General features: G+C 36.4%; 1 protein-coding gene across 3 annotated transcripts in view; it reads left to right on the forward strand.

The window, feature by feature from the left end:
* LOC149541765 (delta-1-pyrroline-5-carboxylate synthase-like) overlaps positions 1-27,640 on the forward strand; it is a 214,169-nt gene that overhangs the window by 25,897 nt on the left and 160,632 nt on the right. For 2 of the 3 annotated variants that reach the window (XM_089796874.1, XM_089796875.1), the window contains 5 exons: positions 11,608-11,679; positions 13,546-13,649; positions 13,875-13,977; positions 14,111-14,272; positions 21,208-21,485. In XM_089796874.1, the coding sequence (XP_089653000.1) occupies positions 11,608-11,679; positions 13,546-13,649; positions 13,875-13,977; positions 14,111-14,272; positions 21,208-21,485 (719 nt within the window). Of the gene's footprint in view, positions 1-11,607; positions 11,680-11,832; positions 11,945-13,545; positions 13,650-13,874; positions 13,978-14,110; positions 14,273-21,207; positions 21,486-27,640 lie in introns of all 3 variants that reach the window. The other variant, XM_089796876.1, reaches the window with a different exon arrangement.

The raw sequence follows: 27,640 nt of genomic DNA on the forward strand, positions 1-27,640 counted from the left end.
ATAGACCAAAGTTCTTCCCAAGGAATTTCTCTATTTTTGATTATTCCATATTGAGGAAATTCAATCACCGAATTTCCAACCAACAGCTTCAACCCGCACTGATACCAATTGCAAATGATGAAGAACAAAAACAGAACATAAATAATGATAGTAATTTATGAGAGAAAAAGAACACCATAATTTGTCGTGGTTCACCACAATTGTGGCTATGTCCACACTGAGCAAAGGAATTATATTGATTAAACAAAAGTTGAGCTACATGATACAACAAGAACGTATATAAAGACAACCCACTACATGTAATATGAAGAGACATTAGTTTTGGAGGGAAATAAGGTATCCGTGGCCTTCAATTCAACAATATAACTCCGCATTGTCATTTTTAGGAAAAAATACAGTAGATAAAGTGGTTGGCCTTTGTACCAAAATGAAACTTGAGGAGAGGGCTAAGATAATTATATTATTGTGATGTGAATATCAGGATTTAACTGTGTGATTTTGAGTCAAACTCGATGACCCATGTTTCATGAGTAGTGATTCAACATGAATCCATCTCTCATGAGAATAAATGGAACAGTTAGCACTCATTGGATCTAGGTGATGCTCACAGGGGTGAAGCACCGGGACTTCCCGGGAGGTCACCCATCCCAGTACTACTCCAGCCTGAGCGCGCTTAACTACGGAGTTTCCTCCATAGTTAAACCCAAAGCTTGCAACCCCATTTGCAAAACCTTCACCAAGTGTTGTGCCTTATGAACCATTCATTAGAAAGCCCCTTAAGCTCATCAATTGATAAGTAGGAGATGATTTCCACAGCTACTCAAATTGTGATGTGAATATCAGGATTTAACTGTGTGATTTTGAGTCAAACTCGATGACCCATGTTTCATGAGTAGTGATTCAACATGAATCCATCTCTCATGAGAATAAATGGAACAGTTAGCACTCATTGGATCTAGGTGATGCTCACAGGGGTGAAGCACCGGGACTTCCTGGGAGGTCACCCATCCCAGTACTACTCCAGCCTGAGCGCGCTTAACTACGGAGTTTCCTCCATAGTTAAACCCAAAGCTTGCAACCCCATTTGCAAAACCTTCACCAAGTGTTGTGCCTTATGAACCATTCATTAGAAAGCCCCTTAAGCTCATCAATTGATAAGTAGGAGATGATTTCCACAGCTACTCAAATTGTGATGTGAATATCAGGATTTAACTGTGTGATTTTGAGTCAAACTCGATGACCCATGTTTCATGAGTAGTGATTCAACATGAATCCATCTCTCATGAGAATAAATGGAACAGTTAGCACTCATTGGATCTAGGTGATGCTCACAGGGGTGAAGCACCGGTACTTCCGTAGCTGTGGAAATCATCTCCTACTTATCAATTGATGAGCTTAAGGGGCTTTCTAATGAATGGTTCATAAGGCACAACACTTGGTGAAGGTTTTGCAAATGGGGTTGCAAGCTTTGGGTTTAACTATGGAGGAAACTCCGTAGTTAAGCGTGCTCAGGCTGGAGTAGTACTGGGATGGGTGACCTCCCGGGAAGTCCCGGTGCTTCACCCCTGTGAGCATCACCTAGATCCAATGAGTGCTAACTGTTCCATTTATTCTCATGAGAGATGGATTCATGTTGAATCACTACTCATGAAACATGGGTCATCGAGTTTGACTCAAAATCACACAGTTAAATCCTGATATTCACATCACAATTTGAGTAGCTGTGGAAATCATCTCCTACTTATCAATTGATGAGCTTAAGGGGCTTTCTAATGAATGGTTCATAAGGCACAACACTTGGTGAAGGTTTTGCAAATGGGGTTGCAAGCTTTGGGTTTAACTATGGAGGAAACTCCGTAGTTAAGCGCGCTCAGGCTGGAGTAGTACTGGGATGGGTGACCTCCCGGGAAGTCCCGGTGCTTCACCCCTGTGAGCATCACCTAGATCCAATGAGTGCTAACTGTTCCATTTATTCTCATGAGAGATGGATTCATGTTGAATCACTACTCATGAAACATGGGTCATCGAGTTTGACTCACAATCACACAGTTAAATCCTGATATTCACATCACAATTTGAGTAGCTGTGGAAATCATCTCCTACTTATTAATTATATTATACCAAGTAGACATCATTGCACCATCTACTATGTAGCTAGAAGACTTGAATTTGGCATGGGCTTGGCAATCTAATTTTTGACTTTAACATAGACTTGGCCAAGACTCAATAGAGTGAAAGAAATGAAATATATAGATTGAAAAGGATTTAAAGCTTTTATTATGCATAGTTCAATAGATAATGTTTAAAAGCATAATAAGCTAAACAAATAGAACCTACTTTGATCACATAAATAAGTATGCATAAATAATGTGTACGCATGTAGAATTTAGCTGAATGAAACAACGTTTTAAAATATATAAATATTGTTGTGTATATAAAACTCATGGATTATGAAATCTATCACACTCAAAGAAAAATATAAAAACTAAAAGTACAACCATGGCTCAAAGGAGTCTGTGCCACTCATTTTAACATCTGTAGATGTATGAAAAATATTGTGGATGCATCTAGGATAAGTCCTTGATTACACAAACATGATATTTTCATATGTACAAGTGACACCAACATTTTAGGGGTTTGCTCATTCTTTGTCCATCTCGTATGCCATCGCTATTACCTTTGCCTTTAGATGAGCCTAGTCATGTAATGTCCCCATTTTAGCAGGTTCCTGTAGTTGGCCAGGTCAGTTCACCATGGTGACCCTTGTGAGTTGACAGTGGGATTTGAGGGTCTCAGTTGTGTGGTTATAGGCTTTCGAGCAGCCTATGGCGTGTTTTGGCTCTATTTGAGGGACTTACTATTTATAGTAAGTCAATCTGTTAGTTCCGATGAGCTCAGTTGAGTTAGAGGAGTTGGAGGATGCTCTCAGTTTTTATTTCGAGCTTCTAGTTTGAGCTCCAAGAATCTTGGAGGGAGCATCTATTTATAGTAAGTCACCCCGTTAGGTTCATTTGTCATCTTTCATCATTAGGATCACTTTGGTGTTGTTAGATTTCGATTCTGATGCCTCTTCAGTTGTTTTCGCAAGATGGGTGAATTATTATTATTCATATAAATATGCCAAGGTTCCTATTTTTGATAGTGTTGTTGGTTGGTGACCTCAGTATCATAGCTCGTTGGAACCAAGACGAAAAGTGTTAAATCATGGGAATAAGAAATAGTGGCTTACATGTCAGAATTTTAAGTTGTGATGGAAAAGGTCATTTTTGGAGCCAAAAACAATTAATAAATCAGTTTATAATGACTCTTTATTATATTTTAATTTTATATGTGGGAAGCTTCCTAAGTGAAGTTCATTTGGGAAACTTTGTGCCATTTGGAGATCATAAATACGAGCTTATTTGATAAGTAAAGGATCTAATTTTTTGATTATCTTATTTTGCTCTTGTTGTCTTTGTGACATTTCTGAGTCTGAAGTTTGTGCCCTTGCTGAAGTATAAGGATTTGGGATCTACAATTGAAGTATTGTAGATTTAATTCTGAGAATCCACAGCTGAGGTATTGTGGACTTTTGAGTTTTATTATCGTCTCCTCTTTCTGTATTAACTGTGGCTGAGGAGCATTTATACAATTGAATATTATAATTTCTCTGTTGCTGGACGAGGGTTTAGTTTGCAGATTGGAGTTTGGTAATTCTGGATACCCCAGTTTGTTCGTTTTGCATCAGAATTAGTGTGTTGGGTTTACAACTTGAATGCCAAGGGTTCTTATATTTGGCATGATTTCTAAATCAGTTTTGGGCAGCATTTGTAAGGGTAGACTGTGAACGCTAGATTGAAATTGGACCAGGCGGCTTTCAGTTTGACTTTGCAATTACATTCTATTGCAAAGACAAGGTTCTTAATTTGTAAAATTCAGTTTATATTACATAGTTTGAAATTAAACAAGTTGGCTTCAAATTCTGATTTATAATCAGCCAACAATTAAATTCCCTTTTCATTATATTGCTATATGGTTTGGTGATGAATGAATTCATAGGCTAGTGTGAATCATTTCAGAATTCTTTATTGGCATTTGTTATTTATTTATGCAAAACTTATAAGGCCAAAATTAAGTAAATTTGTGATCAGTTTGTTGTACATCCTGATATTGTGTTTGAAAATTAAAGACATCATAGATTTAGTGGTAATTGGGCTGCTTGCTAAGTGCTTGACAATATGTCAAACCATCGAAATGTGAAAGAAATTGATGCTTGATTTAGCTATAACCAAATAGGGTTATTACAAGTCAACTCATGCAAGGTTCTCTTCACTAAAGACTAGATACTTAGTGTTGGTGATTCAATCTAATTGTGCACAAATGCAACTGAAAATCTTGACATGTAACGAAAAAAGCTAACATGCAATTGAAAAAGCTGACATGCAACTGAAAAATCTGACATGCAACTGAAATTTCTTTCATACACCAATAAACCCCATAAGCTGGCAGAATTTGGAGCTCTGATACCATGAAAATATCCAAAACTCGGATACTCTTTCAAATCTGATTTTGGTATTCAAGTCTTAACATGTTTTGCTTCATCTCATTGCAAAATAACACGCAAGCATGCAAACTAAACATGCAACGAAATGATATAAATTTCTAAGGAAATAATTGATTACAAATACAAATCTATTGGTAATGATTCTGATATAAAATATGCATGGCTGTTGCATCAAATATACTGCTATTAGAATGACGAGCATGCATGAATTTTCCTCCAAAACCTGTTTAAAACAATAAAAATATGCTCAATGATGAACTCAAAGTGACTCCACTTCTCAAGTTGTGTTGGGTTTCTGTCCAACCTATACGAATATCCAAGGGTTTCCGTCCTCAAATATGGCTGCTACTGTCAAATCAGCAACAGTGGTGAAATTATCAAGTAACAAATTCACATCTCATAATAGAATGAGACTCCAAACCCCAATCGAACGTTTCATAAGAATCCCCAGCTGAAAAGCTATCAATTTCCTTCTTTGAGTTCTTTTATGTAACAACTTAGGCAATTAATAATATTTGCCTCACATTTAATAATTCACTCTCATGGCTTTGGAAAGATTTAAGTCATAACTTAAGTTAGCCACTTTTCAATAATTGCCAATGAATAATTAAATTCATATTAACAATAGCTACAGCCTTTTCCTCTTTATTTACTTAAACACTTAGTGTACTTTATTAACTTAATACTTTAACCAATGGGGAGAATAGATAATAGGCTGGCATTAGCCTTTATTTATTTATTGACATGCTAGGCAAAAAGGGGATATTGCATTGTTGTGCCTCAAATTAGGTTCTCATACTGTGCTTGCATCCTAAAGTGTTGCATGGTTGATTTAATAAATGAATCGCGTTTCTCATGAATTTTGGCACCTTAGCACCAAACCTCTCCCCTCTCCTACCATTGAGTTGAAATAAGAAGAAATCGAATTCAATCCATTGTTCAACTCTAAGTTTCAGTATTAATGGAGAAAAGGAAAAGTGTAACAATTAAAGCACTTAAATAGATTTCATGTTGTTTGAGTTGCCTTATAAATATATTGCTCAAAGAGGTCCTCTTGCACACATTTGTAGATCTCAATCGTAGAGACAAGATTTTCTCCAATATAAGGATTCAGTTCCATTCTTTCAATGATTGTGTAGAGCTCACTCAAAACCTCCTTAGCCACCTTGAAATCCAAGTGGAATTGGAATGTTGAATTCAAGAAGTAGGCAATTTTATCTAAGGGCTTGTGAAGTTGATGGTGCCATGTGTAATTGATGATGTCCCAAATAGGACAATACTTATCCTTAATCCCACCATAGATGGGTTTAATGCCCTTTCTTGCCCCATCTGTGCTCTCGCATACATAGCTTGTTGTGGACTTCACTAGATTAGCAATTGTTCTATGAGTTGCGAAAGAAAATATAAAATCTTAAACAAATGAAATTAATATAATTGATAAATTAGTAAAATGAACCAAATGGAAATGAAAATACAAACTTGCATGTACGATCTCCTTCATTGGAAGTCATAAATTGTGCTAATTGAAAGCCTAGTCAACCATGTCAACCCTAAAATATCTCGAACTTGGATACTCTCTCAAATCTGATCTGGGTATTCAAATCTTGACATGTTTTGCTCCATTTCTTTACAAAATAACAAATGCAAGCATGCAAGGAAATGATAGAGATTTCCAAGGAAATGATAGAGATTTCCAAGGAAACAATTGATTATAAACACAAATCTATTGGTAATGATTCTGATATAAAGCATGGATGGCTGTTACATCAAAGATACTGCTATTGCAATGCTAGAACATGCATAAGTTTTGCTCCGAAACCTGTTTAAAACAATAGAAATCTGCTCAATGATAAACTTGGAGTGAGTCCACCTCTCAAGTTGTGTTGGGTTTTTGTCCAACATACGAATATTCAAGTGTTTCCGTCCTCAAATATGGCTGCTACTGTCAAATCAGCAACAATGGAGAAATTATCAAGTAACAAATCAACATCTCATAATAGAATGAGATTCCAAACCCCAATCAAAGATTTTATGAGAATCTGTAACCAAAAAGGTACTGATTTCCTTCTTCGAGTTCTTTAATGTAACAGTTCAGGCATAATAATATGTCTCACATTTAATAATTCACCCCCATGGGCTAGAAAGGCTCAAATCATAACTTAAGTTAGCCCCTTTTTGATAATTGCCAATGACCAATTAAATTCATATTAGCAATATATCTTATCACTCCTTTTTAATTAATTAAACACTTAACCTTCTTTTATTAGCTCAATACTTTAGCCTATGGGGAGAATAGATAGTAGGCTAGCATTAGTCTTTATTTATTTATTGACGTGCTAGGCAAAAAGGGGACATTACAAAAACCTTGCATCGGAAATTTTGAGCTAAACTTTAAATTCTACAAAGCTACAAATATCTAAATTAATAATTTTAAAAGCCAAAAAAATCAAGTAACATATTTTAAAACTAAGTATTAATCAATTACTTGGGTGTGTAAATTGAAATGGAATAGTAGAACCAAAAGTGGACGATTGCACTTCTTGCTGCATCATGCTGGTACCTATTGCAATCCATGCTTTCAAGTAATGGTTGGGCACTTGGAGTTGGACATGGTACAACATATCAATCTAATATAGTTTGATAATCTCTAGGCCCAAGGCTTGTGCTACGACTGCCACTACCATTGCCATTGCCATTAGTGGTTGAAAATTTAGAGAATGGAGGTGGAGGATTGAAGAAGATTCTTCATGAATGGCTGCCACCTCTTTTAGTTCCTTTTGTTTATCAAAAGTCCCTAATTGACTTTGTACCTTGCACACAACCCAAGAGGTGTAGTTGGGCAAAGTAATATCTTAGCATGACATTTGTGCAAGGTGATATTTCAATTTATTGTGGACTTCTCCACTAATTTTTACCTTACATTATTTTTAAGCCAACTCCCTTTTGTAGTCCTTGGGATGGCATGTTTCCTATAAGATCCTTTTTGAGTAGGCCCAACATTACAAAAATTTATAAATTTGAAGTAGGATTTAAGTAAGTTTAACAAATCAGAAAAAAGAACGAGAGTTGTGTTTGACATCTAAAAAAATAGATAAGAAATTAGAAATCTCATAAAAGAGATAAAAGGACGAAATGGGAATACTTGTTCTCTCAATTTTTAAAAAATTTCTTGCACCTTGAATCTCAAAAATAATTAAACAAATGTAGAAGACATGTGAAATTGGAAAAAATAAAACCAAAACGAATAAGATTCAAAACACGAAAATACGTCTTAAAATTACCTCTAGCTAAATGGTGGGGTACTCCAAATTAACTTTGGCCTCTTCCAAATGCCTTAAGGGATGCTACAAACCTCCTCTAGCTGGTGCTGGTGGGATGTTCCAATTCAACTTTGGACTCTTTTAAATGCATCGAGGGATGCTACAAACCTGCCCAAGTTGCATTGAAGAAACATTTGCTTCTTCCTTGTTGTTGCAAATGAAATAATTGCTTTTTAGGAGATGTTTGGTTTGAGCAGCAGCATTTCTTGCAGGACTTGTTTGCTTCGGGGAGTCTTGTAGATTTTCTGAGCTTTACTAGATTCACTGGCTACCTGGTTCATGGGTGCCCCAGACTTGGTCAGATTTATTTGCCTTAGGACTGGGTGACTTTTAGTGATCCCAGGCGAGTTTCATAACTATGATCTTACATCGGCTATGGTTTTAGTGTAGAGGTTTTGATCTCCTATTGTTTTGAGGTTTTAGGTGTGTAACATCCCAACCATACTATCCTAAAAAGGCAATTTTTACCTTGCGATCAAAGCAATTCATCAAAGTAATATAACTGAATAACTAACTTTCATTTTCCTATGAACATGAAAAGCAAGTTACACTAATCAACCAAAAGGAAGTTACCAACTGCATTTTACATGAAGCTGAATTTAATTAATTCAGTGAGCATCAAAGGAAATTAAGTATGAGAATTAACTAAGAATATAACTGAACATTATAATTTTTGAGAAGTGCAATAACAAAGTACCTGTATTTGCTGTTCCTTTCCAGTTCCTTTTTTTGGCTTTCATCATCCATTGGCAAAAAAGTATCATCAGGGGTTTTTACCACCCAACCTCGTATCTTTAATTGTGACCTAACAGTCACCCGTACAACTTCCACACTATGGTAGCCTATTCCTTCCTAGGGGCACATGAAGGTGGTTTCCATTTTCTGGCCATCCAATACTTGGTGTACCTACAGCTGCTATAGCCAGCCATCCTATGGGCATCTTTGCCTACTAGTTGACCTTCATAGTCGGACATTGCAGTACTGTTTCTAGTGACTGGCGAATACTATGTGGAGCATAGTACCACCCTGGCCAAGGTTTTGAAAGTACAAGCACATTCCTTGTGCAGTCAGTGTCACCACTAGACTCTTTTAAGGGTCTTCTGGCCTTGTTATATGGATAGACACATCCTGATGGCTTCCTTGTACTAAGGAATCATGCCATATAACAATACACATCTCCCATCCCAGGGTTGATCATACACAAGCAAACAGATTTATATTATACTCAAGCTCAAAAGAAACAAGTTCTATGATTCATGACAGATCCCCTTCTATACAGTTCCTTATTATACTTGGGGCAGGCGGCTTGTTCATTTATCTAAATGTTTCAGTGACATAGCAGATTGAAAGATTTACAGATGCATCCCACAATAAATCAGACATCTAAAATTTCCATATTTAAAGAAAGACACATGAATGCATATCTGTGGTTGGTTCTTTCTTACATAATAAAAAATATGAATGCAAAACTTCAATGGACCATTCTTGACAATCAGTAATATGAATGCAGAGATACAAATGAATCTTCTTATCAAACCTGCAATATGAATGCAGAGCCTACGAACGATTCTTTCTCTCAGTTCAGCAGTAGAAATGTAAGAGTACGAATAGTTCTTTGTTGAATCAGGTTTATGAATGCAGAACATTCAATGGATCTTTCTTATCATTCGGTAATATGAATGCAAAGCTATGAATGACTTCTCTTATTAATCCTGAAATATGAATGCAGAGCTTACTAATGGATATGATTAGTTCTTCTCTTCTATAACTTACAGACACGAAAAAAAAAACCTCAGATTCTTTCAACAGAAAGCTCAAGACTTGCAGAGTAAATCAACGGTTTTTAACTGAACCAAAACTCAACTAAAATTAAGCAAAACAGATTTGGATCATCTGATCCACTTTCACAGTCATAAACAGAACAACAGAAAGTAAAGACTCTTGAAGAGGACTGTGAAAAAATAGGAGAGATAATAATCACATGATCAATTTGATGATAAGAGTAACATACTCACGCTTGCACAAAATTACTCCGAGCAATGGTGATAACTACAGCACTAGCGAATACAAGCCAACTGCTTTTAGTTCTCTTGCAAAAACAGCAAACTCCAAAATACCTGAATGCAGAGCTCTTTTAAAAATTGGCTGAGACCTGATTTGCCTCATATTTCTTTTGTCAAATATAAGATATATCACATTTTTTGGTCTACTTTTCTTAGTCCCATTAGATTCGAGTATTCTACACACACTAGCCTTGGAGAGGTCTATGAAATAATTGATAGCATTCTTGGGCAGAAAATTTGCCACTTGAGAGATACTTTACTGCACAATTTTATTTTGAGCATATTCAACCCATCATTAAATATGAGTGGGAAAAACTATAGACTCTTCTATACATTGTTGCGTATGCATTGAACCTAAAATAGTAATTGCAGAGGCTTGAGAGAATATTTTTTTGATGACATTGAGTTTAGGAATTGCCTCACTAAGGCCCTGATATATGTACATACACACATACTGCAAAGCGAGCTTCTCTAATCAGAACTAAATGGATCAAATCTATTGAACTCAATGTGTGCAAGAGTTCAACAAAGATTGATGGGCACACTTTGACATAGGACAATAAAATCGGTGGTGAATATATGGGCCATCAAGGTGGCTGTGTAGACTTTTTATTCACCTCTTTTCAAAAACATTTCTGGTTCCTCTATTTCTGAGAGGATCTGGTTTTCTTATAGTTTTATGCACTATTCTTAATAGGAACAGACTTACATTGAAGATTGTGGAAAAGTGTGTTGCTATGTGTAGCGCCCTGCATTCCAGTGACTGCAAGACACTTGAGTTCAAGTAAAGCCCAATACACGGTGGGATGTAGAGCACAAGGAACCACAATAGGTTGGTGAGGGCCATGATGTGCAAGAGATATTGGTTCAAGTCATGTTATAGGATCTAGTCAAGTCTATTAAATCCTGTGACGAAGTCTAGTTTCAGATGTTTTCTTTGAATGGTGACTCTAATTTTGATGCTTGTTGCTTAAACTATCTAAACATATCTTGTTTTGGCATTGCCAATTTGTCATTCTGATGTTTGTCTTATATGAATTTTAGCACGCTCGTACTCTTTTACTTTTATTGATATTAATAAAGTTCAAAAATTATATTAGGTCATCATGATCATGTATGGATTATTGGATTGCTGGAATGCCATTGCAAATTCAGCTCATTGTTTGTAATTTTTATGATTTAGCTTCTATTCACTCACTCTTAAGCTATTTTTTAATAAGCTTATTCTAAAATTTAAAATTCAAATTTTCTTATATTTCTATAATAAAGCTATCCCCAAGATCTGGAAATTCATTTGCCTTTCCCAAAATGGTAAAAACCTGTCCTTGCATACCCAAAACTTGGAGAAGCACTGGTTGAATCCCGGAAATGGAAAAGAAAAGAGATTCTAGTAAATCTTTTCTAGCTGATCAGAGTTCTGTTTTCCTTTGTGAATAGTTGCTTCCTCAAGTTGTTGTCTGGTTTAAGTCCTGTGCAGAAAATAGACCAAAGATATTAATAACAGTGGAGTTATTTCTGCTTAGCATCTCTTTGTTGAAGTGTACTTAAGTACCTGTAGTTGTATGATTCTACATTACAACTACGGTCTGTTACAATATTGTTAACCGATGTTCAAACCCTACAGAAATTTCACGTATGTCATGCTTTTGAGTTCTGACTTTGAAAACAATGATTTCTGCAGGTGGGAACTGCTGTTGTCACCAGAACTGATGGAGGACTTGCCTTGGGTCGGATAGGCTCATTATGTGAACAGGTGCTGTGAACAGTTGATGTAGAGCTTTATTAATTAGTACTTTTGTTTACCAGGTTTTAGAAAATGCAAACATTTTCTGTATGCATTGTATTTTCTCAAAAGTTTTTATGCAAATCCAAGAAAATAATATTTAGATGTTTTTTTGTGTCGCAGAACATTGAAAAGGATTAAGTACCCAGCTTGACTAATATGCATTGTTGTTCTATTGAAGATCCTTGGAAAAGAGTTTTTTTTTATATTGACGAAGATTTGAACTCAGCACTATGTAGGTGCCTACAATATGGACTAAGCCATTATACCAGATGTCTTCTGACAAAAGAGCTAATTTAGGAGGAAAAAAAAAAAAATGCTTGTTATGATATTAATTCTTTTGTTCTAAAAGCTGGACATTAGGTCACCGGGTACACCTAGAACCCTGCCCCACACTTGCACCAGGTGCATCTGAGCATGGGTTTGGCATGCTTAGGTACATACCCAGGTGTACGGCAGGTATCCAAAGGAACTGCACTCCTGAAAGTAACAAAAAAGGCCCTTTTATCTTCTTTTTTGCATCCAAAAACATGAAAAGCTCCCTAAAGGCATCATTTCCCTCATTTCAAAGATCGATTTTAATTTTTTCTTAAATCCAAACATGCAAAAATGTTCTTGAAGGCATCATTTCACTCAATACAAAGATATTTTGCTCTCTTCACTCTCTATTTTCTCATTTTGGCATTTTGAAGGGCAGCTGAAATCCAGAAGCCACAGAGCAATTATGATGGACTGTGAAAATTTCATGCATGTTATTGATACCCTTAATGGGAGGGAATTCAAATCCAAACAGCTGGACAAATGGACTCTTTTCTAGTTCTCATCCTAATGATGAATCATGGTGTGTTGATTTGGAACATTTATGGACAAAGTACTACACAGTCGAAATCCAGAAGCCACAAAACAAGGTTATGTTCCTTATATAATTCAGAAAATGATATTAATCCTCTGGTTGTCTTCCTTTTAGGGTTGAGTAATCTCAACCAATCATACATTTCAGATCAGCTATCTATGTCATACAACATTTTTTGTTCTGAAAACCAGAGAATTGTCAATGAATGCAACACAAGGATAATTGTAATTGATTTTCCCACGGGTATTTCAAGAGACACAAATTAAAGGTTCAGTTTTTATCAATGCATGACGAGACTTCCATTCGTGGATCGAATGAATGATCTAGTTGTTCTGATGTATTAACATCCCACTTAACCCAGTAAAATGAGCATTAATGTGGATTCATTATTCTAACACTAAATTTATTCATCTTGATGATAATGCCATTCCCAATGCATGGCGACCTAGGTCTTTCCACAAGATCATCAAAGAAGAAGACACAATCCCATTCTGTATGTGCTCTAAAACTGAATGTGTATGCACAATAATTCTTTCTTGAGTTAGAAACTTGGAAGGCGCCCTTGACTGAAGACATAAGCTTTACCCAGCTGGGTTGATCTGTCTGTATCCTGCTAGCCCTGAAGGAAGAATATTGTTTCCTTAATTTCGATTATAGAACAAAATAACTGAAATAAAAGCTAACCTGAAAAACATGGCTTCCTGGCTGCAGCTCAATCTCAAGCACCTACGACTGCAGTAATACTGATTAATCTAATAGTAAGGGTCCATAATAATTAGCTTCTAGTTAATTTAAAGTGGGGTCTAGGATGTAGTCATTAACAAAATAATCTCCATATTAAGTACCAATTCTGCCCTTTTCTTCAGGTGTACTGTTCGAAAATATTTCTCTCTAAAACTGTGACTAGAAAGTTAACAATTTTGCTGCTAATCTATATTGAAAATGGCTTTATGAGATATTTCATCTGTTCACACTGCATACAGATTAAAGAACTGATGTCATTAGGCCTTGAGGTTATTCTTGTTACATCGGGCGCTGTGGGGATTGGTCGGCAAAGGCTTCGCTACCAGAGATTGATTAACAGCAGGTTATCATTGAGTCCTTGGGGCACCTTGATTGATTTATTACATTTACCATTGAACATCTAGGCACATAAGAAAACCATGAAATGCATGGTTGCCCTTGTTGAGCATGCTTTGCTTTCTTGTATAATGCTCATATTCATATTTAATGTGGATGTGTTGGCATCCCTGTTATCCATGACTTGATAATACTCTATTATATGGACATTGATGTCTACAATATTGAACAGTTTTGTAGATCTCCAGAAACCACAGGTGGAACTTGATGGAAAACCATGTGCTGCTGTTGGGCAAAGTGGTCTCATGGCTCTGTATGACAGTCTTTTTAGTCAGGTTTACAATAGCCTTAATCTTATTTATGATTGCCATATTTGTAACGCTCAATATACTTTCTTAGGAGATAAATAGGAAAGAGAATTTATTTCAATACATTCCACAAATTAAAGTATGTCTTGCTATCATGCAGCTGGATGTTGCTTCATCCCAACTTCTTGTAACTGATAATGAATTCAAGGATTCAGAGTTCAGAAAACAATTGAGCGAAACTGTAGGTTCTTTGCTAGAGCTGCGCGTAGTTCCAATTTTCAATGAAAATGATGCAGTGAGCACAAGAAAAGCACCATACAAGGTATTATTTCTACAATGAATTTAAACCACATGCTTTGTTTATAAGTATGCCAAATTTTTTACTTGTGAATTATTTTGGCTAATTATTTGTGACAGTTTGTTTGAAAACTAGCTTACTTCCATACACTTACCATTCGAAATGGTACATGGACCTGTTTTGGACAACATTTAAACATGATAGCAAAATCTTGTTAGGTATGTTGTGAGAAATCAAAATATTGTCTACCAAGGCATGCATATATCCAATAGTTGAGAGATTTTCTCAAATATTAGATGGAAGACCTATTACAATTTGCATGCCAAACCTAAGAATTAAGCTCACTTAGCTTAAGACTGCGAAGGGAAATTCTTAAAGTCTTCTTAACATATCATGAACTTCAAACAATGGTAAAGGAAAGCTATTACTGAAATGATTTCCTCTGGATCATTACAATATGTCCTCACAAATTACTTAACCTGAACAACTACATCAATGCAGCTCATATATGGATGTTAAAAAAGATGGCTGTCACAATAAATGAATCAAACACGATAGAATTCGTCAGAGAAGATGAGTTTTCATAGAGGGGGAAAATGACTTAAAAACTTGACTCTATAATGGAAGAAGATAAGCTTCAAAACCAATAATGTTCAGTTATTTGAAAATCCTAATAGAATTGAAATCCAATGTAGAATCAAAGAACAGAAGTTATATCATGCTATAACACTCATTGAGAAATGACAACAATATAAAAAATGCCAATATTCAGAGGAGGTACTCGAAAGTGAAAACTGCCATTATATTTTATGCATCATATGGATTACCAACCTCAGTTGAAGTATGCAAAACTTAACCAGCTTGTCCTAATATTGCATCTATTACAGCTACAAATAAAGGGTTAAAGCTTTTCATTTCATTATAAATTGTTGATTTATTTTTCACAGAGTTAAAACTTAAATTGGGCCTGCCATCATTAATCACACTATGGCTGCATTGTGTGGACCTGTGATGTCAGCTCTGCAGAGTCGCTGACTGATTATGCCGGTAAATCCAAAATTATCTTGTAGTGCATTGAACACATTCTTACAGCATCACTTAGTTGGGAAAATTGTATCATTAGCTGAGCTTGCCCCACAAGAAAATGGTGATGCATTATGGTGGCTTCAGTTCTTCAGCTCGACCATTTTGATTAATCACCTTCCCCAATAATCAGTCTCGTTTGGTGCATAGATTACACCCTGAATCAGAACATTCATTGATTAATGCTATCACAACTTCTTGACTGTACAACTATATTTTTTTTGATTGCAACAGACATAGCTCAGATTGTCCATAGAAGGGGAAGTTGAATAATACCATGAATTTAGATTTCATAATGTGTAAATTGTACTTAATTTATAGCCATTTATATGGAATCTTAGCAAACAAAGAATAGTCAAAAGATTCTTTCATGTTCCTGTGTGTTTCAGCATTCCTTTTTTCAAGGTCTTTGCACCTGCAACATGTTCCCTGAGATTCTTCTCTTCACTTAACAAGCCCAGTTTTTGAACAATATATTCTGTCTACAACGTTGGAGTTATACAAAAATGTGGAAATGAAATTCTGTTTTTGGTTTTGCATTTTGCATTCTAGGTTGAAGGCTGACTAGAAGAACATCTCATCTAAATCAAAAAACTTTATTATAGTGAGATCCTATTCACAGAATTGGAGGATCTTTGATTTGTTGGATCAAGAATCACCTTCACACAAAATATAGATCTATAATGGATGCTAATATAAGAATAAGGTTTTTTGTTTCACAAAGATGAAGATGTATTTTGTTTTCTTGCAAGTTCTTTGTACATAAAGCCTTAATCTCTGTCTGACTTATGTCATGGATGAAGATTTTGGAGAAAATCTTCCATCTGTATGCTACTTGACATACCATTGATGTACATTTTTGTGGCAGCTAAAGATATTTTTAAATTCTCAAAGATCTAGTCTGCTATGCAATTTTGTGGTTTTATCGGAATTGTTTCATCTTATATGCAATGCCTACCCCTAGTTTGCTTTTATGTTATATTGCCAAATTCTTTGAGGCCAGCTTTCATGATTATGTGATGTGATTTAGTGGTACTTGGTTACCTAATTTGGTTGATTCAATTTACATGTTTCGATTGTATATTTGAGGAGCTACTTTATACTCGGATATTTGATGATGATGTTTTGCATACTTCATACTATGATTTAGTTGCTTTCATGATGACAATTATATGGTGATTTATTTATGGTTGCTCACCCCATACCTGCATGTGTATGGTGTACATGTATGTTTAACTTTATGTTTGATGTATCTGATGTGGTTGAGGGAGGGAGTTGTAGTCACTTGCTAGTTGAGATTTACATGATGTACCATTCCCTGCCATTGCTTGTTTAGTTTTTATATATATATATATATATATATGACGTGGTTGAGGGAGGGAGTTGTAGTCATTTGCTAGTTGAGATTTACATGATGTACCATTCCCTGCCATTGCTTGTTTAGTTTATATATATACATGTTCGACTTTTATGCAATTGCTGGTACCGGGAATCAACTTACAATGAATTGCCAGGATCAACGTGCTCTATCACATTATCTCAATGGTAAAAGAGGGGAGATAGTTTTCAAGTCCAAATCCTAAACTTGAGCCAATTGTCCTAAAATATAGGACAAGTATCTGTTTTAGTTATCTTTCTGAATTCGTCAAAGTGACATGAATTCGAGATTTCAAACCTTCGATTCGTACTGTCTTTTAGACGAGTTTTTTTTTTGAGTTTGTGGGTTTGCTATGATTTTTAGATATAATTAAATCAACCAAAGATATTGTTAAATGATTTAATTAAACGAAAATTTAAGAAAAAAATCATTTTTTATTATATTTAATTAATTGAGAAATAAATTAAATGGAAGAAATAAATTTAAAGATTTAATTAAAAGACTAAACTTAGCGTAATTATATTAATCTAATTTAAGAATAATAATTTTAGAAGTTGCATTTAAATAATTGACTTTAAATATTATTATTAGTTAAATTAATAAATATGTTTTCTAAAAACGTTTTCTAATTAAAAGGAAAACAAAGTGGGAATAATTGAAATAAAGTTTATTCTAATTAAAAGCAAAAAACATGCACAAGTGAATTAAATAAATAAAAATTATAAAAGTTTATTTTAATGAGAGGTCTTCACATGTTTGAAATCCGAAAACCCTAGGTAGGGTTACTCTTAATTAAGAGATTCGAACTCATTTCTACGAACATAAGTTTTGGAGGAGCAATTTTCGGAGATTGAAAGATGGGATATTTCTAAAGGATTTGGGAGACAGGAATTTTTGCAATCGTTGAGCTTTTGTCAGATTATGTCATCAAATCGAGGTAGAAATCTTGTAGAATTCATTGTAGTAAATCTCTTGAAAAATCTGTCTTTTTTGTGCCTGTTATATCAATTTTTGTGTATGAAAAAGGTATCTTGACTTGAAACCTTTATTGGTAAATTGATTGTTCTTCATTGCTTATACATCTATGAAAACAAAATTGAAATCCTCATTAGAAAACTTGATTTTAAGGAAGAAATTCGTGGGTAGGTTTTGAAAACCAAGAAAAGATTATTGTTTTTATAAAATTCGAATGGTTGAAATTAATTTCCCTATTAGATCTAAGGTGGAAAAAGTTATAAAAAAAAAAAAAAAAAAAGTTTTTAAAATATATATATATATATTACCACAGTAATAAATATTACTGTGGTAATATTGTTTTGGTCAATATTTTGGATGGGGAGTTATTTTTCATTTAATAGAGTTATTTAAAAAAAATATTTATGGTGGCTGGGGGTAACCACCCCTCCACCCTCCTTTCCTTCCTTTTTTGGTTGCATCCATAGGCTGTGCAGCGGCCTAGCAGCCTCCCCTTATAAGGGGTTAAACTATGGTAAGTAATATTTATATATATATATATTTTTAAATTAAAAGTTAATTTATTAAATATGTTTTTTAAAAATTAATTTAAAATTATATCATTTAAAAAAAAACAAAAAAACAAAAAAAATATATAATAGCTAATAGTTAAAATATAATTTAGTTTTTATATATTTAATTAAATTATAGTTACAATTTAATAATATTAAATTTGTAATTCTTTTTAAGATTGAATGTACTATTTATTAAAGGTAATTATTATTTAATTTTTATAATTGGATCTATAAAAAAAAATTAATTGGAAATCATATGTAGTGTTAAATAAACTTATTTTTTTTCATGTGGATTATCATTGGACTTCAATAAACATGTAGTTTATTTGGGAAGGTGTAGACGATTAAGATATAGACATGAAACTTATATTTTTTGATCGATTTGATCTTGAAACCTTTATCAACTAGGAAAACTTCGAAAATGAAACCTTGAAACTTTATTACAAATCAATTTATAAGAAACTATAATGACAACTAAAAGGCTGATTAACTACACTTGTTTTATATACCTGTTGAGTTTTTGTGATTTTTTTTTTGGGAAACCTAGTAGTTTGGCCAAATGGGATTGTTTACAAGAGGCTTGAGAAGTGATAGTTTTATGATTCTGCTATTTGATGTTGTTTTGTCACAATTATTTCATTCCCAACGAATGTGCTATATTCACGTGTTTCTGTGATGAGATCGAGTTCTTTTTTGTAAGCTCATGTATCGTGATTTTCTTGGTGTAACCAATGAGGTTTTGATCAATGATCTATTTGTGTGCTTTCCAGTTGCTTGTATAGGAATGAGGTGAATATTGTGATTTTTATGAGATACACTTTTTATGAGCTTAGGGTAGGTTATCTATGTGTATGTTGGGAAGTGGCTTGCAATGGAGGCCAGACCCCTAAAGAGTCTGTCTGGTTAACCCATTGTAAGTTGTATTAATAAGTGATAATATTTCATTTAAGGGGTTGAAATGAGTTAACAAGAGTCAGTGTATTACCTTGCCCATGCCTTTAGTGCTAGTACAGGCGAGGATGAGAGTAGAGAGGATGCTTGGTTGTGACCTTGCCTCATTAGTATGCCTTGTCTGTAAGAAAGAAAATCGATGCCACATGGAGTCACTAGAGGGCCAAAGTCTAGAGAGGCTTCCAGGCTAACCTTAGAGTTGACTCATGTGATGACACTTGCCCACATGCATATTAGATTTCCTACGTGTCTTTGTTGCCTCTAGGATTAGATGCTACTTGTGTACTTGGTTATTTTGAGATAGATTGCTATCAGGATTCCTTGACCTAGATTCTTGTTATGACTTTTGGATTGTTATCCTTTTGGGACTTGAGATTATCTCCTCAGCATGGTGGGAGTGACTCATTTAGATTCCACGAGGTCGAGTGGTAGTGTTTCTTATACTATTGAGATCCGACAACTGGATGTATCTTATGCAGTTGTTCTATTCTTTTTGTCTTGTGATTATGTTCTATGATCATATTCTAGTATATTGCACCTTGATTTTTTGAGATCCTATAGGATGTTGTATCTTATCATGATGTATATTCTTTTAGCATTTCATACCCTGTGACCTGTATAGAGGATGATTATGCATTCTCTTTATGCCATGTGGCATCTTATATACTTATTTATTCTTTCATGTGTTTTCGTCCCTATGGTTATTCTATGAAATAGACTTTGTTTACTTATCAGATTTAATCTTATTAAAACTTATGTGTGTGATTCAACATTATGGAACCCTTGAAAGACGTAACTGTTATTGTATTGCTTATGTATGTATGTGAGTTATTGCTTCTGCTATGTTATCTCTTGTTTATTTTAATCTTTAAAAAAAATTGTTAGCAAACTTAGTGACAATATTATAAGTTAATTTCTCTTGGGTTCCCTGGTGGGGCGTTGCATTATAGTTAGCTTCAAGATGTCTGCAGTAACTTGACATACTTCAATTACATTTTGCTTGAAGTTTTCATATGATATTAAGATGCCAATTGTGAATTCTAAGTCTAGGAAGAGGTGTGATGCAAGTAAATTCTTTTTAGAAGTATTTAATTGTTTTTTAATGCCTATAGTTAGCAGCATATTAACAGCTATCAACTTTCTAAGCAGTATGACATCAGAAAGGTGCCAAACTGCATTTGCAGTCAAGGAAACTCAACTTAATGGAAAAAGGTAGGAAGAAAAGATTTAATCCTCAAGAATACGTGGTCACTGAACACGAACAGACTTTGCTAGGTTATCAAAGGTCCATACATTAGGAATGGTTTCTGCCATCTGTAATTTCTAATTCAAACTAGTATAAGAATGTTTTACAAGTTCATTATTTTTACTGTCCTTATCAAATCAAAGTAGTGTTATTTAAAGGTTTACCTCAAGTATCAAATCAATAATGAGGGATGGGATAGTCAACCAACATAAATTAACTATAAGTTTCAATAGATCCAAGGCCCACAAAGGAGGAATCCTTCACTCCTTTTAGTGCTTTTGCATTAGAAAAAAAAGAAAAGAAAAGAAAAAAGACATAAAATTATTTATTTGTGGGTTGTCCAAGTCAGCGAGTGCCTTTTACTTCAGTTTCTTTCGTCATGTTTGTTGAACTTGAGTCCTAAATGATTTTGCCAACCTAATTTCAGTATTTTTTTAATTTTGAAGAGATTTAAATGTTTGCCTGCATTTCCAGATGCTAACCTTACCTTTTAGGAACTTAATATCTTCATTGACAGATCCTTTTGTGCAGGGATGAATTGCCTTTGGCAGGATTCAAAGTGGACTATAATTCTGAGTTTCATTTTAAAATTTTGATGTTTGGTGTGTCTGTTTGAAAAAATTATAATGAGAATGGGAATTTAATATCTATTTTTAGACATTTGCCTCTGCTTTAATATATATCATCCATCTTTCTCACTTATCATAGAAGAAAGATTGATTCACTTAGAGTCTCGTGTTCCCTGTTTCTGACAGTTGTATGGTTTCTTCAGGATGCTACCGGAATTTTCTGGGACAATGATAGCCTTGCTGCTCTCTTGGCTCTTGAGTTGAGAGCTGATCTTCTGATTCTTTTGAGTGATGTTGAAGGGCTTTACAGTGGCCCACCAACTGATCCTCGCTCAAAACTAATACATACATATGTAAAGGAGGAGCACGATGAAACAATTACGTTTGGAGATAAGTCTAGGGTTGGGAGAGGTGGCATGACAGCTAAAGTTAAAGCTGCTTGTCATGCGGCAGAAGCTGGTATTCCTGTTGTTATTACTAGGTAATTTTTTGTATTCTTTTCTTACAGATTTCATCCTGATTTTAATCATTTTGAAAAATGGTTTTTGGGCCCTTCCGCCTTGTTCTTTTTTACTTTATGTTTAGTGTTTGAATGAAAGACTAAATGGAGTGTTTATTTTTTTTTCTATTTTTATAGTTCTTTTTTCCCCTATGAAATTTAATACATCTTTATGCCTTGTTTTGATAAACATCTGATATGCTGCGAAAAATGGAAGAAAACCATATTAGATATTATAATTTTTCTTTAATGGTCATCTTATGTAATCTTTAGTTTATTAGGTAGTTTCTATTTTCATCTTTAGTTCACAATTGTTTCTTTTAGAAACATAATATTTGTAAATCTTTATAAGGAGCATTAATCTCCTCTGTTTAATAGAACAACAACATTGCTTTACCGTAACATGGTATCAGAGCAGGTTGATGGGATTTCATAAAAGTTGGCCAATCTTTTAAGAAAAATTCAAGCCTCCTTTGATTTGGAATTCCTTTTCAGAATTTTTTTTTGAGTTTTTGAAATAGGAATCCTTAGAGGCCATTCTATGAAAATTTTGTGGTTAGTTTTTGAATTTTTTCTGCTGAAAATTGCGAGTGTGGTTGTGGGGTTTGATTGTGCGATTTCTTGTTTTGAGAAAATGTCTTTGATTCTTAAAGGTTGCATGTACTTGCATGCTCTTTTTGTGAGTTGTAAGTTGCTTGAATGTGTTGTTTACCATGCGACATCTCGTGTTTTTCTGCATGCTGGTTTCCTTAATGGGTTTTCATAAATTTTCCCTCAAACATTTTTGGTGGGTTTGTAGTTTTTTCCTCAAAAATTATTTGGTGGGTTTTTAGTTTTTCCTCAAACATTATCTAATGGATTTTAATAATTTTTTCCCTTGAAATTTTTTTGATGGGTTTTAATAGTTTTTGCTCAAATATCTATTGGGTTTTACTGTTTTTCCTAAAAAATGTTTTCTATTTTGTTATCCGTGTCTTGGCTTCTATTTGGTTTTGATTGATTTTTCACCTCAAAAATCATGTTGGGTTTTGATCAAATTTTCACTTCAAAAACTGTGTTGTGTTTTTGCTGATTTTTCTATTTAAACAAGCTATGCTTTGTAAGCTTTAATTCATAAATACTTTCCAGTCTTTTTAGGGGCATCTTGTTTATCTGCAAAGTTTGAAGGTTTTGTTTTTTCCTCAAAATCGTGGCAGTTGCTCTCGATATGTTGTTTACCGCCTAGGTTAATTAAGAATTGCACTCAGACAATGAACACGCATACGAACAACAAAACTCTTCTTATTATTATTCGCATATGCCAATCAGTACATTATGCTTCCATGATAAGATGATTACAATGCTTCCCGAAGGGGTTATAAATACTTTTCGAAGAACTTTCCCGAAGGAGTCCGTCGGCCAGATACATCATGTCTGCTACAAACTATTTACCCGTCGGCTACATAACAAGGACTTTCCCGAAGGTACCCGTCGGCTGATACAAAAACGTTTCCGAAGGGTCCTGTCGGCTGATACCCAATTTCTATCGACGACATCATGCCCCCCAAAAAGAAAAGTCGTCTCCTGACGACTAGCAAAATTAGGAGACAACCCACAAACAAGAAAAGAAATACTAGAGAGAAGAACGAGGTGTCCCAGAAGAGTGTTGTTGACGACGTAACTCATACACCTGGTCAGTCCAGATGCGCAGATCTGTCTGAATCTCTGAATTAACCTCTACGGCCTCCTTCAGTAGAAGCGCAACATCCATAGCCTGCCTCTTGGCCAACTGCAACTCATGCTCTGCCGCATTTTTATCACGGATAGCCGCGTCCTTCTCGTGTACCATTGCTGCCATATCCTTTAATAGTGTTGCCCGCTCTGCTGCCCATGCTGCCTGCTTGTCGGCCAAATCAGTGGCTAACTTTTCTCTTGCCTCTTTTTCAACCGCTAGAGATCTCTGAGCTGCAACATTGTCTGCTGCCCTATACGCCTCCGCATGCTGCCGCGCATAGTAAACCTCTTTGTACAGTCCCATGATCTCATGTGCCAACTTCATCATCGGAGTGTCACTCGGTCCCAACTCTGGCTCAGTGGCTCAATCTGCCAACATCTCTGGTGTCTCAACTGCCGGCCAACCTCTATCCACAAAACAAGTTTGAAATCGCTTAGGACAAATCCCATGAATATACGCTCGGATCAAATGCCACTCCCTTCGCCGAGTGAGAGCCTGAATCGCCACATCATGCCCCTTCTTCAATGTAGACTTCATAGTCCTGAGGTAGTCCTTGCACCTTTCCTCATCCGACCCGTAATCCTCCTTGGCGAAGTCCTCCAATGACCATTCTGCATCACTATTGTTCTCCTCATCAGCGGGAGCCATGCACACATCCGGTGCCGCCTCCTTTGTTGTAGGCGCAATCATGGCATGTGGCATTCCCTCCTCTTGAGACTGAGGCTCTGGTACAGGTGCTACTCCGGAATAGTTGGGGGACTGAATGGACAGGCCACGCCTGTCAGGAACGAGTTGGAACTGTTGCCTCAGGAAAACACTAGCTCTATCCATGACCTCTAGTTGTTCGGGCTGCGCTGGGTCCGTACACTCCTGCATTCCTCCATCTGGTACGTTCTCTACTAGAAGTGCCTGAGCTTCTACTGATTGTGCTACGGTAACAATTGCTGTTGGTTGACTTATGACAGGCGCCACGGGTGCTGCTACCGGAAGTGCTTCAGGGGTTGAAGAAGTCTCTCGGGTGACGGGTGCTGTCAGGTGGGCAAAGCCTACCGCAAATCCAATTCCCGGCCGGATAGGAGAAGGCCGTACCCTGTGTTGCCATGGTGCGGCTAGTGTGATTGCGTGGTGGGATCCTCCAGTCATCAATATCGGTCGCCGAGTTTGTCCAAACCCAGGAATGTGAGCCATGTGTAGACCTTGTGGTACCAACTCGGAAGTCATAGGAATTGTAGCATGCGGAAATAGCAAGGGTTTAGCCGTGACAATCTGAACCTCCTCATCATCCTCGCCTTCCCCTTCTTCTTCCTCCACACTATCCTGCTCAGAAGATGTCTCCTGTCGGCCGTTGTCAGTATCACCTGCCATGTCCATTCGGGGCCTCTTTTGGCCTGCTGAACCCTTCTGCCCAGGGGTTGTGTCCAAGTGCTTCCACCGCATGATAGGAGGTTCTCCCGAAGCTAGTGGTCCAGGCTTTGCCTCTAACTCATCCGTGCTGCTGCATCAAGGAAGAGACCAATGGCGTAATGGGGCATATAGAAGGTCTTGTGTTTGAGAGTCATAAACTCATGCATCCGTTCAGCCAGCACAGACGCCCAATCGTACACTTTCCCAGTCTTTATTCCGTTCATCATGGATACTTGCGGAAATGTGATATCCAATGCCCTAGAGGATCCCGTGAGCCTACTCTTGACCAAGTCCATCAGACATCGCCATGGCCCTTCCTGAATGTCGGTTTTCTTTAAACCCCTTCCCTTCAATGTCTCAGCTAATGCCGCCTGCTCTGCTTCAGTCAAATCTCCACATACTAATCTGATTAAAAATAGCTTCCCATCCTTTGGAATTTTCTTCGGCTGAACCTTTTTGTCCTGCTGCCTTGGAATGCCAAAAACACGTGTGAAATCGGCTGCCTTGAATGATACCACTAAGTTCCTTCCCAGATACTGAAATGTGCTCCTCCGAGAAGCTCTGCCATATTTCTCAATCATGGTACGCAGATACCCTTCATAATCTCGAATGCAAAAAATAGGCATCTGAATGGCCCATTCAACCTGTGCTCTTCTGATGCTTGCTTTAATTAGATGATCATCAGGGGTTTCTTGCCACCATTTCCGGCAATCCGTTCCATTCAACCCTTCAAATTGTATAGTCTGTGGTGTGACTTCAGCTGCTGCAGGTGCTGTAGTCTTATGCTTCTCCTTGTTGCTGCTCGAGCCTTCATTCAGGTTACCTGTACTTGCCATGCTCCTGCCTTCCACAACTTTAGACTGTGCTAATTGTTTTTTCCACTGCCGTTTACCTGCAGACTCCATTAATTATATCTTTGTCTTTTCCTAACGGTCTCCCAAATCCGTATAGTGAAGAATTCTTCCAAATACGTATGGTGAATTGCAACCTTTGGAATGAAAATCCGTACTCTAGAAAAGTTGGAAGGAAGATCAAATAACAAAGCCGTACCACCAGAAGACCACAATTCCGTACAATAGTTTCCCTCCCCAAATCTGTACGGTGGTATTTTCATTGCCCTTCACTGATCATGGTATGTCGAATCCGACTAGAAGTGATGTACCGCCTTGCTTATTGTTGAATTCCGTACCTCAACCTTGAGAACCTTGCATTTAATAATCCGTACAATAAAATCCGTACCTTGCTCTTCAGAAGGAATCCGTACGCTTGAAATGCTAGAAGTCTTTTGTATGGGCGATGATTTAACAAGCCGTACAGTGCCCTACAGAGGTGCATATGGTAACTTGACCCTTCTGTGACGAAATCCGTACGGCTTCAAACTTGACGTAGTCTGTTGATTGCATATGGATGCCTCCTTACGGGTTTTGATGAAACAATTCTGAAGGTGTCTTCACTATTTCAATCTTCTGGAAAAGCTATACTGCAATATCCCACCAAGTCTTTAAAATCCGTACGATGAAAATTAACAAAATTGGTTCCAAATTCCGTACGTTAACCTTCTTAGGCTATTAAAATCCGTACGGTGGTCTCAGTGTTACAATATGTAACTCTTAAAAAACCGTACACTGCAAGAAAAAGCCGTACTACAGTAAAACCCTACACCAACCCTTTAATTATGAAAACCGTACATTGTCTACAAAATCGTACTTCAAATTTGAAACCCGTACATTGTCTTAAAAACCATACTACAAATATTAAATTGTCTAAAAAACCGTACACAAACCGTACACCATCCTTTAGATATGAAAAATCGTACGGTACAACCTTTTCCCTTCAGATATGAAACCCGTACGGTATTTTCCCCTTCAATTATGAAACCGTACGGTACTTTTCCCTGAAAACCGTACGACACTTTCCTTTTAAATTTTTTTTTTCAAATTTTTTTTTTTAAATACAATTTTTTTATTTTTAAAATTTTTTTCTGAAAGAAAGAATAGCAAAGTCAGTTTTCCCTTCGACCGTCGTCACCGTCGGTCTGCAATGACGAAGGGGTCTCCCGAAGGCCATTCGGTGACACAAAAGTCTTTCGGCCGTGGTATATCTTCAACTTCGAGCCATTCACTGCCTGAGGCACTTCCTGTCCATCCAAAGTCCATAATTTTATTGCTCCATTGTCCCCTACTTCCTGGATTTGATACGGCCCAACCCATTTAACTTTGAACTTGCCCGGTTTGATCTCATTCTGACCGTTGTACTTCAATACCCACTGTCTGGGCTGAAACCTGTTTAGCTTCAGGTGCTTATCGTGCCATGCCTTTCGCCTATTCTGCATTACTTCAGTCGCCCACTGTGCTAATAATCGCTTCTCCTCTAACCTGTTCAATTTATACAGCCGCTCCCTTAAGCTCTCAATGTCGCCCAACTTGTTTTTTAGTGCTATCCGCAAGCTTGGTTTCATAAATTTTGCTGGTACTACGGCCTCCTGTCCGAACATTAGTTGAAACGGCGTGTGTCCTGTTGTAACTTTATACGCCGTGCGGTAAGCCCACATAGCAAAAGGTAATTTCTCCTCCCAATCCTCCCCTTCGACTGCGCAGGATTTGTATATAATTGATACCAGGATTTTGTTGGTAGCTTCGGCCTGTCCGTTTGCCCTTGGGTAGTACGGACTTGATAGCGAATGATAAATTTTGAACTCCGTGGTAAGCAGTCGGATCACATGATTTACAAAATGTCCGCCTCTATCACTTGTTAATTGTAACGGAATGTCGTACCTGGTAATTATTTGTTCATTAATAAACTTTGCTGTACTTACTGCTGAGTTGTCTGGTAGTGCACGTGCCTCCACCCATTTAGTCAAATATTCCGTCGCGACAACAATGTAACGGCACCTTCTAGTTTTGCTTGTCTTCAGAGGTCCTATGAAGTCCAAACCCCACCATTCAAAGAGCTCCTGAGCATGAGAAGGATTCAGAGGCATGAAATCTCCCTTCAAAGGTTTTCCAGCTCGCTGACATGT

Source organism: Cupressus sempervirens, chromosome 8 (assembly GCF_028749045.1).
Source record: "Cupressus sempervirens isolate cs-2001-9-10 chromosome 8, ASM2874904v1, whole genome shotgun sequence".
NCBI lineage: Eukaryota > Viridiplantae > Streptophyta > Pinopsida > Cupressales > Cupressaceae > Cupressus > Cupressus sempervirens.